The sequence below is a fragment of the Schistocerca gregaria genome, chromosome 3 (genome assembly GCF_023897955.1).
Source record: "Schistocerca gregaria isolate iqSchGreg1 chromosome 3, iqSchGreg1.2, whole genome shotgun sequence".
In the NCBI taxonomy this organism is placed as follows: Eukaryota; Metazoa; Arthropoda; class Insecta; order Orthoptera; family Acrididae; genus Schistocerca; species Schistocerca gregaria.
The window spans coordinates 260,894,808-260,914,860 of record NC_064922.1 but is presented as its reverse complement, the minus strand read 5'-3'; the positions used below and the strand labels follow the sequence as shown (position 1 = coordinate 260,914,860).

The 20,053-nt window shown below is 37.0% G+C and overlaps 1 protein-coding gene across 1 annotated transcript in view; it reads right to left on the bottom strand.

Moving 5' to 3' along the window:
- Nucleotides 1-4,886: 4,886 nt before the first annotated feature.
- Nucleotides 4,887-20,053, bottom strand: part of LOC126356153 (peroxiredoxin-like) — a 54,583-nt gene continuing 39,416 nt past the window's right edge. Inside the window, exons 6-7 of the mRNA XM_050006897.1 lie at nt 11,359-11,464; nt 4,887-5,450 (exon numbers count right to left, since the gene is read on the bottom strand). Coding sequence (XP_049862854.1) covers nt 5,365-5,450; nt 11,359-11,464 — 192 coding nt within the window. The 3' untranslated portion in view covers nt 4,887-5,364. The remainder of the gene's footprint in view (nt 5,451-11,358; nt 11,465-20,053) is intronic.

The following is a 20,053-nucleotide window of genomic DNA, read 5'->3' as shown; positions in this document are numbered from 1 at the left end:
TGAAATACAGTAATGGGTGTGCTAGTAGTGCCTCAAGAATTTCGGTGTAAATTCTGGAGAGACTCGGCCTTCCACCATATCGAACACCCGTTATTTTAGGTATGAGTGCAGGAGAGTGAGAACATTTCTACCGATCCACCTGTTTCCATGTGCAGGTCGGAAGTTTGTTATTAGAAGAGAGTAAGAGGGGCAAGCCACTGACGATGACAAGTGTTTGCAGCCAATGCCACAGAGTAAAAAAGACTAATGAACAACTGAAGACAGATTTCTGTGCACATTCATGTCTTGGACTCTGAGAAGTCAGGACACATGTTCATATTTACATATGATTTCTAAACCAACTGTTGTGTCTCAGTGTACTTAATTATTTCTAAAGCTCAAGATATGAGTGAGACTACGAAGAAATACGTCCAAGAAGAGAATTTCGTTCTGCATAGCACTTTAAATACATCGTTAATCAACGAGTACGTGGACGCTAAAGTTCATATATGTGATCAATAGATTACAGAAATAAGAATATATTGTTTTCTTTCACCAAAAATGTTAGAACATGACAACCCGAAGAAAACGGGAATTTCAAGACAAAAATGGGAAGAAGATATTGGGTGTTGGCATAACAACCAGGCCTAACATACGAGAATGGTTTCCAGTACTAATATTGAATCCAGCAAACCAATGGAAGAAAGTTGTGAGTGGAACACAGTAAAAGACATGAGAAAGTAAGGTGGGGAAACTGGAGCGAAGACCTCAACTTTTTGACTAAGAAGATTGGCTGTGGAGAGTAAACAGTCTTCACACCCGTACCTCGTGCCGATGCAGTAACTAGCCACTGATGCCGACTGCACCAGCTGCTGCTCCCCGGTGCCGACTCCACGTCCGTTTGCCGATGACCACGCTGAAACCAACATTCCACGCTGCCAGTGCCAGTGCGGTCCACTGGTACTGATTACACATTTGCTCACCAACACAGCTAGAACTCTATGCCAGGTGAGTGAAAATTAGTAACTATTTGGTAAAAGTTGGGGGGAATACTGCTACTAGTGAGTTGTTACTTTAGTCCGAAAGTACCCACATTCCACAGGAATTGTTTTAGGAGATAAGTTGGTCAAAAGTCTGACATTGTTATAACTGGAAAATGTGCCTTTTGAATACACAACAAGGCCTCAACACTATAATGTAGTAATGTCAGAAGCACAAATTCAAAGCATTTTTATCGACTTTTCTACTTTGTTTCCTTTAGATCATTTTAAATTTTGATTGCTTCTTTCTTCAAAAGCTACTGAGCTCTGCACAGCGGAGGCACCGATTTAGCTTCAGGATACTGAGCTCTACCAAAGCAGATTTTGTTGAACTGTAGACTTCTGCCTAAATATTACGAAATATTGATCAGATATATGTAGATGATCTGATGTTTTTCTATCAGGTGCTGTGCTTCATGGTTGTGTGTGCACATCTGAACTATAGTAGCACTTTAATGTATAAAAAGCAAGTCATAATATTACACATATAAGCATTATGCATAGCAGCAGGTATTGGTATGAAAAATCTTAGGGATTTTTAATAGATAGTGAGAAGATACTCTAAAGGCCGAATCATTCATTATAACAATAGCTAGTATAATTCTCTACCAAATGTACAGTGAGGGAGGCAATAAGAACAGAGAGTGAAACAAAGGCTGAACAAGGAAAGCAATAAATGCTCTCATGAAGTAAGATAAAATGCAGTTACATTCTTTACATGATACAATTTTGTAAGTACAATTCATATAACACCAAATGACTGACTGCATAAAACTTACATTGTTGTTGTTGTTGTTGTTGTGGTCTTCATTCCAGACTGGTTTGTCCGAGTTTTCCATGCTACTCTATCCTGTACAAGCTTCATCTCCAAATAACTACTGCAACCTACATTCTTCTGAACCTGCTCTATGTATTCATACCTTGGTTTCCCTCTGTGATGTTTACCCTCCACGCTTCCCTCCAATACTGAACTGGTGATCCCTTGATGCCTCAGACTGTGTCCTACCAACCTGATCCCTTCTTCTAGTGAAGTTGTGCCACAAACTCCTCTTCTCCCAAATTCTATGCAGTACCCCCTCATAGTTACACAATCTACCCATCTAATAATCAGCATCCTTCTGTAGCACTGCATTTCAAACGCTTCCATTCTCTTCTTGTCTATTTATTGTCCATGTTTCACTTCCACACATGGCTACACAACATTTAAATACGTTTAGAAACGACTTTCTGATACTTAAATGTATACTCAATGTTAACAGATTTCTTCAGAAATGCTTTCCTTGTCATTGCCAGTCTTCATTTTATATCCTTTGTACTTCAACCATCATCTGTTATTCTGCTTCCCAAATATCAAAACGAACTGACTACTTTAAGTGTCGTTTCCTAATCTAATTCCCTCAGCATCAGCTGATTTAATTCAACTACATTCCATTATCCTCATTTTGATTTTGTTGGTTCTCATCTTATATCCTCCTTTCAAGACACTGACCATTCCGTTCAACTGCTCTTCCACGTCCCTTGCTCTCTCTAACAGAGTTACACCACCATCAGCAAACCTCACAGTCTATTTCTTCTCCATTGACTTTAATTCGAACTACAAATTTTTCTTTTGTTTCCTTTACTGCTCGATTAATATACAGATTGAACATCATCAGTGACAGGCTCCAACCCTGTCTCACTCCCTTCTCGACCACTGTTTCCCTTCAACGCCCCACGACTCTTACAAGTGCCATCTGGTTTCTGCACCAAATGTAAGTAGCCTTTCGCTCTCTGTATTTTACCCCCACCACCTTCACAATTTGAAAGAGTACTACAGTCAACATTATCAAAAGCTTTCTCTAAGCCTACAAATGCTGGAAATGTAGGTTTGCCTTTTCTTAATCTATCTTCTAAGATAAGTCGTAGGGTCGGTATTGCCTCACGTGTTCCAACATTTCTCCCGAATCCACACTGATCTTCGGCAAGGTCGGCTTCTACCAGCTTTCCCATTCATCTGTAAAGAATTTATGTTAGTATTTTGTGCTGTCACTTATTACACTGATAATTTTCTCACCTGTCAACACCTGCTTTCTTTGGGATTGGAATTATTATATTCTTTTTGAATTCCAAGGGTATTTGGCCTGTCTCATACACCTTGCTAACCCAATTTATGAGTTTTGCCATGTCTGGCTCTCCCAAGGCTATCAGTAGTTCTAATGGAATGTTGTCTACTTTGGGGCCTTGTTTCGACTTAGGTCTTTCAGTGCTCTGTCAAATTCTTCACGCAGTATCGTATCTCCTATTTCATCTTCATCTATGTGCTCATGGATTTCCATAACTTGCCCTCAAGTTCATTGCCCTTGTATAGACCCTCTGTATTCTCCTTCCATCTTTCTGCTTTCCCTCGTTGCTTACGAATGGTTTTCAATCTGAGCTCTTGATATTCATACATGTGGTTCTCTTTTCTCCAAAGGTCTCTCTAACTTCCCTGTAGGCAGCATCTATCTTACCCCCTAGTGATATATGCTTCTACACCTTTACATTTGTCCCCTAACAATCTCTGCTTAGCCATTTTGAACTTTTGCACTTTTGTCAATCTCATTTTTGAGACGTTTGTATTCCTTTTTGTCTGTTTCATTTACTGCATTTTTATATTTTCTGCTTTCATCAATTAAATGCAATATCTCCTCTGTTACTCATGGGTTTCTACTAGCCCTTGTCTTTTTACCTATTTGATTCTCAGCTGCCTTCACCATTTCATCTCTCAAAGGTACCCATTTTTCCTCTACTGTATTTCTTTCGCCCATTCTTGTAAATCGTTCCCTAATGCCCTCTCTGAAACTCTATACAACCTCTGGTTCTTTTTATTTATCCAGGTTCCATCTCCTTAAATTCCTACTCTTTTTGCAGTTTCTTCAGTTTTAATCTGCAGTTCATAACCAATTACTTGTGGTCAGAGTCCTCATCTGCCCCTCCAAATGTCTTACAATTTAAAACCTGGTTTCCAAATCTCTGGTTTATCATTATATGATGAATGGAACCTTCTGGTGTCTCCAGGTCTTTTCCACATATACAACCTTCTTTCATGATTCTTAAACCGAGTGTAAGTTGTGGTTAAGTTATACTCTATGCTCAATTCTACCTCTTTCATTCCTTATCCCCATTACGCAGTCACCTAAAATTTTCCTTCTCTTCCTTTTCCCACTATCAAATTCCAGTCCCCCATGACTTAATTTTCGTCTTCCTTCACTATCTGAATAATTTCTTTGTCGTATCACACATTTCTACAATCACTCCATCTCTGGAGCCAATCTTTTACTATTGTGGCAGGCATGGGATTCGTGTCTATCTTGGCTACATTAATGTGTTCGTTATGATGTTCATAGTAGCTTACCCGTGCACAAATTTTTTATTCATTATTAAACCTACTCCTGCATTACCCTTATTTGATTTTGTATTTATAACCCTGTATTCACCTGACCAGAAGTCTTAATGCTCCCGCCACCGAACTTCACTAATTCCCACTATAACTTTAAACTATCCATTTTACTTTTTACATTTTGTGCCCTATCAGCCTGATTAAGGGATCTGACATTCCACAATCCAATCTGTAGAATGCTAGTTTTCTTTCTCCCGATACTGAAACTTCTAACCATTAATTACACTGGTGTAAAAGCTACATGAGAATAAAGTTCATATACTGCAGGAAAAGATTTCCACAGCTGGGTAATGTGCATATTATAAAAGAGAAGAGGTTCTTTAGGGTATTATGCATTAAAATAGAATAATGAATAAATTAAGAAGTCAAACAGAAGGGAAATAAAGAGCAGCATAGGGCATGAAATAATTACACAGACTGTCAATATAGTACAATCAACAACAGCATACTACTATAAAAAAGAGTCAGTGTGTTTATTACATGAAATACTAGAAATAAAACAGGGAGCATTACAGAATACACCAGACAGGACAATCATGTTCACTGTTCAATTCAATGATGGCTGATTACAAATGCAGACTTCAAATGAGCGCAAGAGGATTTTCATGTCATTGTGCGCACATACAAATTTTTAGCATCAATTTTTAATGAAATTTTAAGGAATTATTAAAGTGCTGTCTCAGCCATGAATAAGGTGACTAATAATTAAAAAAACTACCAGATATACAAACAGTGAGCACATTTCTTTACTAATTAAAAACAATTATAACATATCAACAAGTGTATCAACATTTCGTAAAAGTTTATATTCATCACAACATATGTTGGCAAGTAGCACCCATTGAGAAACTAATCCCGCAAATCAGGATGTTTGACCACTTTTGGACAAAGCTTACAAAATGTATTCCTGTTGTGGTGTTTCCATTTCTAATTAACTTTTTCAAAGTACTTCCTTGAACCAACAGGGTCAGGTTTGATGGTTGGTGAATCAGGTTTCCAATTAGCAGGGCAGACTGAAAAAACAAATTAATTAATTAATAATGAAAGAAATTAGAGACAATGAATGTGACTAATATGCAAGATGGACATACAATCACATCATAAAAACTGAAACAGAAATAGAATATAAGGAACCCAAAGAACATACTAAATACAAAAAATCTCAAATTCTATAAGTAACATACTTTGAAGTAACATCATTACATGTTCTTCACAGCAAAACACCAAAAAGCTGCCTCCTTGACCCTCACATAGATTCCAGCACAATATCTTCGATGCTGAATGCTTCATTGAGCCTCAACCTATGTCCTCCAACAATGGTTCAACTACAGTGAAACCCCACTTTTCACTTTTACACTTTTCAATGGACTAAAAAAACCAGTGCAAAATGTGGGGAATAATGTTTTAAGCTGTAAAAGTTATGTATATGATACCCCCTTGCATTTTCATAATTCATGTATATGCACATAATAGGCATCAAACTACTCTTGTCAGGGACGTTTCTTATCTAATAAAGGTTTATCATCTTATAAAAACCACTCATAAAATGGGAACTAATTATTGGGAAGCAGAAACATTTGACTCCATTTCATACATCATTACCGAGGTTTTTGGAACGCCTGCAGCTGCCATTCATCATTTAAATACTGAAACACTGCATCAGTTACATATTTTTTCATGCTTAGCACGGTGTGTTTCGAGAATTTTCTCTCGATATCAAGTGCAAACATTTGCATAAGTATTTTTGGTTGTGTTTGTATATGTGTTGTTCTGCATCTCTTGAACTGTAGCTGTCTTTTTGAGGTTATCCGGCACTGGGTTTCTTCAGTTATGAAGAAAGCCACACATGCAAGCTATCACTCTTTATTGTTTTATTGTTTTTTCCTTGTGTAACATCACAAAAAATACATATGTAAATATTGCACTTAACAACGAGAATAAATCGCTGAAACATATTTTGCTCAGCATGAGGACATACATAATTCGCATGTGTCTAAACCAATAACGTTTAAGCACCACAAACTGAATGAAGCTCTCAACTAGTGCTAAAAGCAGCCAAAACACGAAACACACGAAATATGGTTCGACAGAAGTGTGCCGATGATTACGACAATCACAAAACTGTGAATGCAGTGTAGAGACAGTTCAGAAATGGTTACAGATGGTCATGATATCTTTATTCATTTTTGCAAACACTACTTGATGACCAACATCATGCCAGCTTCATTTTACATCAGTTTTTTTTCCGCAAACATTTTTTCATAAAGAGTAAATTGCAGGAAAATTATAAATATGTTGACGCAAAATTGGGTGTTAATTGACATTGTGGACATAGAAAATTTGATGGGAGCGATAAAAAATGTCATAAACAACAGGAAAAAGTTAGTTAAGGAACACAGAAGCAGCGTTATATTGTACTTTAATACTGACAGTTCTGGTGATGAAACTTCAATATACTTCTATGGTGTAAAAAGATTTGAGAGTTCGAAGTTGTACATCAACTTCATTCACCAAAAAATATTATACCTGCTAAATAGTTACATGTAATTTGAAGTTTCTAGAATGTTTGATATTGTTGTTACAATTTTGATAGTTAATTTTGTAACAGTAACAAGAAAGAAGAAAAATAAATTTTGAAGAGAAAGAAGCCTGTTAGTATTATAAAGAAATTATGATACAATTAACAGTTTAGACAGACACCGGACCATTACAGTTTTACTATGATACTATATACTGAACATGAGAGCTGAAGATGCAAGCACATCACACAGTGTACTGACTGTCTCACGTGCTGCAGGTAGCCAGTTCAAACCTGACCATTACCAATTATCTGTTATAAGTACCATTTCTCGAAGGTTCTTGGATTATCTTAATGTTTGTAAATTCTGGAATATTTTATGTTTTTATAAGTATCAGCATTCTGAACTATGCAAAGTTTCTATAAATAGCTGCACTCTCCATCCTCGAAGTCAGTTCTGTTCTGGCTGTACACTGCTGTTCATAAGAAACGTGCTTTCAGTGCGAAGTGTTGTATTTGTTTTGAATTTAGGCTTGACTCTGGTGACAACATGAAATATTTATGTATGTAAGAGTTTCATATTTGAACGGTGATGCAATGAGCGACAAAAAATTCTCATTTAATGACAGCAATGTATGTTTCTCATTTCCTACAGACAGAAAAAAATTACTGTGGAGATAATTAAAAAAAGACTAATAATAAAATTTAGATGATTTGAATATGCTGTAGTCTTTTTTAAAAGTCCCTCAATAATTCTTACAACATAAATTTAATGGACCTTTACATAATTTTTTCTATTCGATCAACTGCAGGGGATTTTTTTTCATTCAAAATGCTTAAGTTAATTCATTTTATCCTCAGTATCAGGGTTTCACTTAAGAAGAAAATTTATAACATTTTGTTAAATTCATTCCAAGGCTTGATCCTTTCCTGTAAGCTCTATTTAAAAAATGTAGTAAGTCACAGCATGATTTCAACAACATGTTACATAAAAAAGGAAGTTACATACTTTAGTTGCTTTTTAAATGAAACATTTATACAGAGGGTAAATCAAATGGTGATGCATGAAATGAAGATAAAACGCAAGAGATCAAGGTGAAGAGAACAGGACAACGCACTAAATGGAGTGGAAAAAAATACGTGAAATAGGGGAGGATACTGGCTTAGGGGAGAAGACTGGCTCAAAATAGCAACATAAAAGTGGTAGGATGACTGGAGAAGACTGAGGCTTGCATTCCAAGCAAATCCTACCAGAGATGGGATACTGTACAAAATGGTGGTGATGGTTATGGTCAAATTCCAGGTTCTGCAGGCTTTTATTTTAAACTCATCCTACTTCATAACTAATGATTGTTTCTGCATTCTTATTTTCAACTATGTATTCAATTACACATCTGAAGACAGAGTGAACACCAGGTGATTTGTAAATTACATACTGTCTCATACATAGACAATGTTCAGTTTCTGATTATGGTGTACCACTTTAAAATCAGAAAAACCTGAAGGAACAAAATTTTGAGTTTAAAATCACACTGACATAAATCTTATTAGAACACAGAACTGAGACAACTGGGAAAGGAGATAAGTTGCCCCTTAAAGAATTTATTTGTAGTATTTTAGGGTAACAATGGACAATCAAGTTCAAGATGACTGGAGAGTAGTGTGCCACCTCACTCAGTTCGCAAATTTAGTTAACAGGTACTATTCAAAACAAATATTTATGTCCGCTGGCACCTGTGTCCCTAAGACATCATCAGATAATTGGAAGATTTCATATGTAGTGTGCAAGGAAGTACAATTCCTATTGCTTAATTTTTCAGTATTCTTATACCACACAGAATTGTGTAACAAACGCATCATTTAGAGCCACAGTTGAAGAGAAAGAATCAAGAAAATGGCTTGCAGAATAGAAGCCAAAATTATGAGTTTTCATTGTTGTCCATCTCCTGAATGGTTTGCTGTGGCCAGTGTGAAGTCCTATATTGAGAATGATGTAAAACCAAGTTTCAGAATCATATTTTGGCAATTTTTGGGCAACCAGGAGGCCACACAACAATTCTGCCCAAAGACCACACTCATTCCACAGATGCTTTTGAAAGACTGGAGTCTCTATAATTCTAATAGTTTTCTATTTAAATGCCTTCGACACCATCAAATGAGCACTTCCCAATGCCTTCACTGCTTTCGAACAGCTAGTGGTCATCTTCAGACTAAGGGCACATTCTGCTAGCAATTTCCTTAGTGTTATCAAAAATTTTTGCTCTAAAGATGACTGCTGACTGGTTGAAATCAGTTTTGGTATTCTATAATGGTTATCTAATTGTGTCAAAAATAAATAAAAATTAAAGCTCACAAGTCAACGAGTGTCTCCACGACTGTGTACCCCCCCCCCCCTTTTTTTTTAAGAAATCCCTTATAACACAACAGTCAATGGACAAGGACAGTGAAAACATTTTATCTTCTTGCCAGTTTTAATGTTCCCTTCCTTGCCAGTTTTAGTATTCGTCATTATTTTAGAAGTAACATACAATCATTTTCGTCTTATTTCATCATTTTACAGTATTTGGTATATTTTCATTTTAAACATATCAGTCACATTATATTTACTAACATCAAATTTGTTTATATTATTCAAAAAATGTTGAAACTTTCAAATGTTGTCAAAGAAAAATCTCTGCTACTGAACTCAACAAAGTTTTTGAAAAGGAAGCATTGCTGTAACATACAAATTCTCTTCTGAGACTGCATGCTGGCAATCTGTCAACACTTCACTATTGTATCCAGACAGGCACGTAGAGTCTATATTTCAGCACAATTGACTAATTACCTTCAGCACAACACCAAATATTTTACAATGTTCATATATCTTGCAGATATAGAACATTAATTTTGCAGTATATAAAATTGATTTGTAACCCCTTATAACATTTAGCTAGCTGATATCTGCCATTACAGGCATACGTAACACTCATATCAGCATTTATAGACACCACCACCACCACCACCACCACCACTACATGGTTTAAAAGGAACCTATGGCAGAGCCATATGGATCTGTGAAGATAACGAGTGGTTAGCTGACTTTGAAGGTGCAGCACAGTGCGTTTTTCTTTCACATCTGTCCGAAGTATCTATCCCTTGACATTTCCCAAAAGCTTGTTAGTAAGATCACTGAAAATTTCTTTTTTCACATTAACAAAGCAATTTATCCTGACGTAGAGGTACAGTATCCATTGATATTTCATTTCCCAATACTTCTGCACTACGAATCATAGCCCAGAACCCAATCCATGTTGTTTTTTCTTGTTTATAACATTGATGACATTAACGAGATTTCATCTGAACACATCATTCCAAAATAAGCTTTCTAGAACTGCATGATATTGTAAACACCACTGGAATAGATGTGTGGAGGAGAAGGGAACTTATAAAGAGACAAAAACGAAAAATCAAAGTTGAATAAAAATATTAAAACAGCTTTTAACAGACCTTGCAGCGAGTTGTACATCGTAGGGACAACAAGATCATCAAAGATGAAGTATGAGCTAACCCGAATTCTCTACCTCTTGAGGCAATCTTAATAATTATTTGGCTAATACTAAATTCATCCAGAAACAGGGAAGAATTCTAGAAGTACTTCAATTTTACTCAAAGTGCTGTAATATATTTCAGCAGATCTGTTAATGACAAACTTCTGCACTAAGATAATGCAGAATCTAAAAGTTACATAATGGAAGACCCTCACTGATCTAAGCCACAAAAGCCTTTCCACAACAACATCTCAACAGTACAACTTAATGGAAATTATGTTATTGAAATGTTGTATAATTGTCCATGTTATGACTAAGGCTTCATTACAGGAGACCTGTACTTCATAAGCTCTGACCACTGTTGAAGCCCTCAAAATTATTCGGCAAGTACAGAATTGTTTTCTCAAATTTTAAATGCAATTTAAATTCATTTTTTCTCCTCTACAGAGCTTCCTGGAACTTAATCTAGACCTGATTTTCTGCAGGTAGTCTTAACTCAAATTGCAGTGTCCCTACTAACCACATGCTGACTGCCAAGCGACTGTTCACTTAATCCAAGAAATACATGCCTGGATTCATGATTAACCATATTTTTAGTGTGGCCTATATTTTTAAAACTTACCATGGATTTAAACACAGCCAACTGCTTGCAAAGCATCCAGTTGATGTGATAATTATACGTCTGCACATACTCAGACAATATACATTGATTATAAAAGCTATTGCTGCTGTGCAAACAAAATCATGGCAAATTTATTTAAGTAAAACATTTTGTAATCAATTTATGCCCCCTCTACATCAAATCACAGAAACTCATAAACAAGTGATACAGAAACAATTAATTAAATCTTTGTAAACTAAAAAACCTCTCACCTTCACCATGTTTCTCAACAAACTGGAATGCCTTTATCAGCCTCAAAGTCTCATCAACACTGCGGCCAACAGGAAGATCATTTATTGTAATCTGCCTGAGGATGCCCTGTATGATTAGATAAACACAGTTAATACACGTAATAATTTAAACTTATATAGAAGATCTAATTCATCATCAATCTATTAAATTTCAGTTTTATACAAACAATTGAAACCAATAAAAATCGAAAACAGAATAAAGTACATTTTTGAGAATGAAATATTGCATTAGTGCTATTTCTGTTTGAGATCACTGACTATAAGAGACACCATGGAGACACAAAATAGTATAAACCTAGGTAGCACAGGATTTACAATTCACATTCCACAAGCTGTAAGAATTGGTCTCCCTTCCCTTCGGCAGAGTATGAATGCAACCATAGGGGAACAGTGTCTTGTGTGGAATCACATCAGTCTTACTGTCCTGTCCGACTGAATAAGGAATTTATGACTATTAAAACAACCACAACTTATTATTCAACACTTCCAGTTTCTTCCAATCTTATAATGACTCAATAGTGAAATGACAGCCTGTAGGACAATGACATATTTTGCCCCTCCATACACCATTCAGACCCACTGCTGCGTCATATGGCTTATTTCTGTGGTCTTCAATATGCTCCGGAATGTGGCAGAGATACATCGTTTCTCTGATTTTGTAGCAACAGAAGGCTCTTTTAGAGCACTATAGGATTAGAACAAATGAAAAATTCTGCCTCTGAACACACATTGTTTCACTTAGGGCCTTCATGATCACATATGACTCTGTACTATGAACACAAAATTCAATGGGGGATGTGAGTAAAGTACAAACGAAAATGACTGAAGAGTGAAGAGAAAAAAAGATTAGTGTTTAACATTCCAATAATATCAAGAACATTGGAGTTGGAGTTCTGGTACAATTAGTCAATAATGCAGAACACAACATGCTAACCTTGTTGAGGCACCAGCCATTAAATTCAGCAGGATAACTGGACAAAGATTTGAACACACACTGCTCAAATACAAGCAAACTGTCTTAACTGCTCTGCCATGTTACTTAGAAACAGTCAAGGGAGTCACTTGCTTTGATCCACTGGTGTATACTAACTTTCAAATAACTATTACAGAAAAATTTGAAAACTACAGTTCCTTTAATTTTGGAGAATTTGATATAATTCTGCTTCCGAGGTAACAAATTTAGGTATCTGCACAAATAATGGTGCAAATGACTAACATTCTGTGTACAGTTTAATAACCTGATCTCTGCATGGATTTGCATGGCCTTATATCTGGCTGGGAACTGTCAGAATGTCATCCCACAAAAAGTTAGACAGTGGCCTCTCACTCCATGAAGCACTACTAGTAGATGTAAAATGGCAACTCAGAAGCCTCAGTGCAAAGTCTGGGAACTGAGTTAGCTGAAAATACACTTGTGGTCCATTTCAGTCTGCTGAAGTTTACTGCATTTAGCATTTTCGTGAATTAAGATCTAAGACATACCAACCACTGTGCTTTCCATATTACATAAGGATCATGAAAACTTTCACAGTTGAACTGAATAGCCTGTGTCTGATCTCCATTTAATTGCAGCTTTAAGACGTGAGGGACTGTAATTGGTCTATACCTTAGTTGTAGCAACATCATAAGCCAACAAAAGTGAGGCACAAAAACTTGACTAATTTTAAAATCTGTAACTACGTCTGTCAGTTACTGTTCACAACAGACAGAAGTAAGAAGCAGACCAACTACAAATGTATGCAACTGATTTCTCAGTTTAAGAGAGAAAGTCAGAACGTTTGATCACTGTTCCAGCCTCTTAAATACCAGATGCAATATTAAAACCATAACTAGAAATATCAATGTCATCTATTAATGGCCTTTAAATATGTCTGCTTGTGTCTGTGTATATGTATGGATGGGTGTGTGTGTGTGTGTGTGTGTGTGTGTGTGTGTGTGAGTGTGTGTGAGTGTGTGTGAGTGAGCGTGTGCGCACGAGTATATACCTAACCTTTTTCCCCCTAAGGTAAGTCTTTCCGTTCCCGGGATTGGAATGGCTCCTTACCCTCTCCCTTAAAACCCACATCCTTTCATCTTTCCTTCTCCTTCCCTCTTTCCTGACGAAGCAACTGCCGGTTGTGAAAGCTCGTAATTTTTGTGTGTGTGTGTTTGTGTGTTATTTTATTGTGCCTGTCTACCGGCACTTTCCTGCTTGGTAAGTCTTGGAATCTTTGTTTTTAATATATTCATCTATTAATTAGGAACACTAAAGTGCTGTCCTTGCTGTGGACATAACAATACGAGTAACAATTAGAAAACTGCCATACTTTCAGCACTACCTTCTTGAACATCATTCTGTTGCTCATAATCAGAAAATATATTACTGATTAGACCTTAAATATCAGGGAAAGTACAGAATAAAGACAGAGAAAAGATATACTTTCAAACAGTAATCACAAGCCTCTCGATAGTTAAATGAAATGTGTACTAGATGCTGCCTCCTCGAAACACTTTTTGAATAACTGTTTCTAGTGGGTGGGTTATTAGCAGTGAACTATCACCTTTTAAACCCACACAGTAAGTGTCCAAGGATGTTTGGATTTCAGAACCTAGATGATGTTTCAATCTATGATTCAATTCAGAGAACACGGCAGTATTAGGTTTAATGTCCCATTAATAACAAGATCATTAAAGATCGAGCACAGGTTCCTATTTGGGAATGACCACCATAGTCCCAAAAGTGAGTCCAACGCCTTACCACTTTTCCACATTGCACAGTGATTCACTCCAAAACTTTCGCTATGTCTGCTACATAGCTTTCTAGAGCTTCAGCAGCAAGAGGATCATGAAGAGGGGGAGCAGCACAGGGTGTAATGATATGATGAAGACAACACATCTTTTGCATTGCAAAATAAATTTCAGAGGATACAATGATAATCTGCATATACTTTTTCTAGTTTTTCGAAAATATCATTCTATTTAAGATAAGAAAAGACCAAATAATTCAGTTTTTATTAAAGTACTGGTGGCAGGAAGACCTTACCAAAAAATGACAAGTTGGATGATCATCCACCAATCATTAATTAATTAAGTACAAAGAGGAAAGAGGAAAATACAAATAGTAGTAGTAGTCGTCACTCAATATACACACTGAATAACACCGGGGATAGGCTCCAAACCTGTCTCACTCCCCTTCTCGACCACTGTTTCGCTTTCATTCCCCATGACTCTTACAACTGCCATCTGGTTTCTGCACCAACTGTAAGTAGCCTTTCGCTCTCTGTATTTTACCCCTGCCACCTTTACAATTTGAAAGAGTACTCCAGTCAATATCGTCAAAAGCTTTCTCTAAGTCTACAAATGCTAGAAATGTAGGTTTGCCTTTTCTTAATCTATCTTCTAAGATAAATCATACGGTCAGTCTTGCCTCACGTGTTCCAACATTTCTCTCGAATTCAAACTGATCTTCCCCAAGGTCGGCTTCTACCAGTTTTCCCATTCTTCTGTAAAGAATTTGTGTTAGTATTTTGCAGCCATGACTTATTAAATTGATAATCGGTAATTTTCTCACCTGTTAACACCTGCTCACTTCGGGATTTAAATTATTATATTCTTCTTGAAGTCTGAGGGTATTTCGCCTGTCTCATACGCCTTGCTAACCAGATTTAAGAGTTTTGTCCTGTCAAAACTCACCCAAGGCTACCAGTAGTTCTAATGTAATGTTGTCTACTCCGGGGCCTTGTTTTGACTTTGGTATTCCAGTGCTCTTCATGCAGTTGTCATATCTTCCATTTCATCTTCATCTATGTCATCTTCCATTTCCGTAATATTGCCCTCAAGTACATTGCTCTTGTATGGACCCTCTGTATACTCCCATCTTTCTGCTTTTCCTTCTTTGCTTAGGAATGGTTTTCAATCTGAGGTCTTGATATTCATACATGTGGTTCTCTTTTCTCCAAAGGTCTCTCTAACTTCCCTGTGGGCAGCACCTATCTTTTCCCCTAGCAATATATGCTTCTACATCCCTACATTTGTCCTCTAGCATTCCTTGTTTAGCTGTTTTGCACTTCCTGTCTCTCTAATTTTTGAGACTTTTTATTCCCTTTTGCCTGCTTCATTTACTGCATTTTTATATTTTCTGCTTTCATCAATTTAATTCAGTATCTCTTCACTACAGCTCCTGACGTAGGCTCCCTGTAAAAGCACCCGATTACCATGTTAGACGCACCTTCAATGCTTAATGTGTCATCCATGGATTTCTGCTAGCCATCGTCTTTTTACCTGCTTGATCTGCTGCCTTCACTATTTCATGTTTAAAAGCTACCCATTCTTCTTCTTCTGTATTCCTTTTCCTTCATCTTGTCAATTGTTCCCACACTCCCTCTGACACATTCTAAAAGCTACAGCTCTTTCAGTTTATCCAGGTCTGACCTCCTTACATTCTTGCTCTTTTGCAGTTTCTTCAGTTTTAATCTGCAGTTCATAACCAATTACTTGTGGTCAGAGTCCTCATATGCCTATGGAAATGTCTAACAATTTAAAAGCTGGTTCCAAAATCTCTGTTTTACCATTACATAATGAATCTGAAACCTTCTGGTGTCTCCAGGTTTCTTTCATGTATACAACTTTCTTTCATGATTCTTAAAGCAAGTGCAACTGTGATTAAATTATGCCCTATGCAAAATTCTACCACATGGCTTCCTCTTTCATACCTTTCCCCTTGTCAATACTCAGCTACTACTTTTCCTTCTTCCTTTTCCTAGAATCAAATTCCAATCCCCCCACGACTTAAATTTTCGTCTCCCTCAATAATCTGAATAATTTCTTTTAACTCGTTACACATTTCCTCAATCTCCACCTCATCTGAAAAGCTAGTTGGCATTTAAACTTGTACTATCGTGGTGGGTGTGGGCTTCATGTGTATCTTGGCTACAACAACGAATTCAGTATACAGTTCATAGTAGTTTGTTCACATTCCTTTTTTTTTTTTTTTTAATTCATTATTAAACCTACTCCTGCATTACCCCTATTTGACTTTGTATTTATAGTCCTGTATTCACATGACCATCAGTCTGTTACTCCTACCACTGAACTTCACTAATTCCCACTATATCTAACTTTAACCTATCCATTTCCCTTTTTAAATTTTCTAACCTACCTCCCCAATTATAGATTCTGACATTCCACACTCCGGTCCACACAACATCAGTTTTGTTTCTCCTGATAATTACACCCTCCTGAGTATGGGATATCCAAATGAGGACTATTTTACCTACGGAATATTTTAACAAGAGCACACCATCTTCATTTAACTATACAGTACAGCTGTATGGCCTCAGGAAAAATCTGAATGTATCTTGCCCTTGCTTTCAGCTCTTTGCAGCAAGGCCGTTTTGATTTAAGTTACAAGGCCAGATCAGTCAATCATCCAGACTGTTGCCCTTGCTGCTACTGAAAAGGCTCTGCCTCACTCCAGGAACCACACATTTGTCTGGCCCTTCATTGTGGTTGCACCTACGGTATGGCTATCTGTGTCGCTGAGGCATGCAAGCCTCCCGCCAATGGCAAAGTCCATGGTTCATGAGGGGACACTTCAGGCGCATTACATAGAAGTTAATTTTGCACAAAAAAGCAGGTGTGAACACAAAATACAAATAAATGAGAATCTATATGTATCGGTATACTGACAAAGAACAAACTCAAGGACAAGATCGTAACTACACAGTCTTGCAATTATACCACCACATATTGGTGGTGGTGTTTTTGTGGTCTTCAATCTGAATACTAATTTTATGCAGCCCTTCATGCTCGTCTATCCCATACATGTTTCTTCATCTACATACAGCTACTGCAACCTACATCCACTTTAATCAGTTAACTGTAGTCACACCTATGATTCCAGCTACAATTTGAACTCCTCACACTTTCCTACATTACCAAATTAATGAATCCCTGATCTCTCAGGATGTGTCATACTACCCAAACCCTTCTTTTAGTCAAATTGTGCCTTAAATTCTTTTTCATCCATTTTCATCCAACGCCTCTCAAATCTTCAGAATTCTTCTGTAGCACCATAGTCCAAAGTTTCTCTTTCCATCTTGTTAGAAGTCTTTATTGTTCATGTTCTACTTACATATAAAGATACACATTAGACAACTATTTCTTAAGACTTACTGACACTTACACGGATATTCACATATTTTTCTTTTACAGAAAAGCTTTTCTTGCTGTTCCTAGTCTACACTGTATGTTCCCCCTACTTCTGCTATCCTCAATAACAATGCTAACCAATAGCAACACTGGTCTATTTTTAGTATCTGATGACCTAATCTACACGAATCGTTCAACAAATAATGCCCCACTTTTTTCCTCAGAACATATTTATTGTTAAGATTCAGAATTTGGTGACAACACATCAACATGTCTTGTCAATGTCCTATTTTTCTACGTACTCTCCATTACATTCTATGACCATATGCCAATGATCTGGAAGAGCATGTAATCCCTGCTGGTAAAAGTGCTTGTACTGTAGGCATAGCCATGTTTTCACTGCATGACTGACACTTTTGTCATCTTCAAAGTGTGTCCCCACAGATAATCTTTAAGTGGCCCAAAATGGAAGTTCGAGGCTGCCAGGTCTGGACTGTGAGGTGCATGAGGCAATGATGTCCAACCCAATTTGGCAACGTGTTCCCAGGTTGTCAGACTTGTGTGTGGGTGTGCATTATCATGCTGGATCAAGATTTCCGTTGGATTTTTCTCTGATCGAACACGTCAGAAATGGTTGTTGAGTTTATTCGGAGTCTTCATGTACATCTCTGAATTGATGGTTGACCCTCTCGGCATCACATCCTCAAGAATGACACCATCACAAATCCCAGAAGACTGTCACCTTGACTTTTATGGAAGAGAGGGTTGTCTTGAATTTCTTCTTTTGTGGTGAATGAGGATGATGCCACTCCATGGACTGCCTTTTTGTTTCCGGTGCAAAGAAGTGCACCCTGCTTTCGTCCACCTTAATGATCTGTGACAGAAAGGCCTTTCCGTCAGTCTCAAAATGCTCCAAAAATTCAGCTGAAATGGCCTTTCTTTGGATCTTGTGGTCCGCTGTGAGTATTCATGGAACCCATTATGAGCACCTCTTTGAATATCCAAGAGTCTTGATCATTAAAGACTCACTTCCAACCCTGACTGACAACTATAGAGCCAATTGTCGAGTTGTGCTGCACTGGTCGGCACAAATAATGGCATCCAGATGATCCATCATGTCTGGAGCAGTGGCTGTGACAGAATGTCCCAAGTGTGACTGATCATGGAGCTCTGTTTCTGCATTTTCTGAGGCTGTAACTTTCTTTACCCTTTGCCCGACTGTACTACTATCAACTACACCATCGCCATACACTGCACATAAACATTTATGGATGTTCACCATGGTTTCTTTTTCTGCACACAAGAATTGAACAGCACGCTGCTTATATTGTGAGTCATATTTAGACGCCATTTTGACACTATACTACAGCTCTGCCATCTGCCAGAACAGATCGAAACCTCACCAACACACAGAACAAACATCAAATGTGAAGCACCAACAGGAACGTTTGTCTGTGTATATTAAAGGCTTTGAAAAAAAAAAAAAAAAAAAGTGGGGCATTACTTATTAAACGACCCTAATAATTCATTCAACAGTGCGTGAGATGTAGGTTTGCCTTTTTAAATTTATCTTCTAAGGTAAGTGTTGGGTCATATCACCTCGCCTGTTCTTACCTTTTACATGAATCTATTCTCACCTACCCATGTAGCTTCTGTCTTTCCATTGTTACTCGAATAATCTTCATTAGTTTTTCACAAACAAGACTCATTAAACTGATGGTTCAATTATAAACCTTCCACCAATGCCTTCTTTGGTACTGGGCATCTTATATTTTTTTCTTGAAGTCTGGGGATGTTTCATCTGTCTCATAGCCCACATACCAGACAACCATGATTAGTTATCCCAATAAACTTAATAATTCTAAGGGAATGTAGCCTGCTTTTTGATTTTATTCCTACAATGCTCTAAAATATTATTCTAACAGTTTCATATCTCCCCCCCTTATCTTCATCCACTTCCTCTTCCCTTTCTAGCTTAATATTACCTTATCATATGAGTTCTTCATATTCATACAGCTCCTCCTCTTTTCTCCAAAAGTTTCTTTAACTATCTAATATGTAACATCAATCTTTCTCATGGGCACATATGTTTCAACTAGTTTGCATTTCTCAGTCTCATCTAGCTATTTTATACTTCCTGACAGTTTATATTCCCTTTTGCTGGCTTCCTTTACTGGATTTTTATGTTTCCTCATTTCATCAATTAAATTTAATACCTGGTGTGTCTTCAGGAGTTTCTAATAGCTTTCATCTTTTTGGCTAAATTTCTTCTGCATTAAGTATTCCACCCCTCAAACTACCCTTTAATCTTCTTCTGAATTTTTCCCCATATTGGTTAGTAATTTGATAATACCAACTTTTAAACTGTCAATAATTTCAGGTTGTTGAAATTTATCCACATTCCATCTTAATTTCTGTTTTAACCTAAATTTCATAATTATTGAACTTACAGTCAGAATGCACCTGTGTCCCTACAAATATTTTCTGCATAAAATCTGGCTCTTAAAGGTGCCTTACTGTAACATAA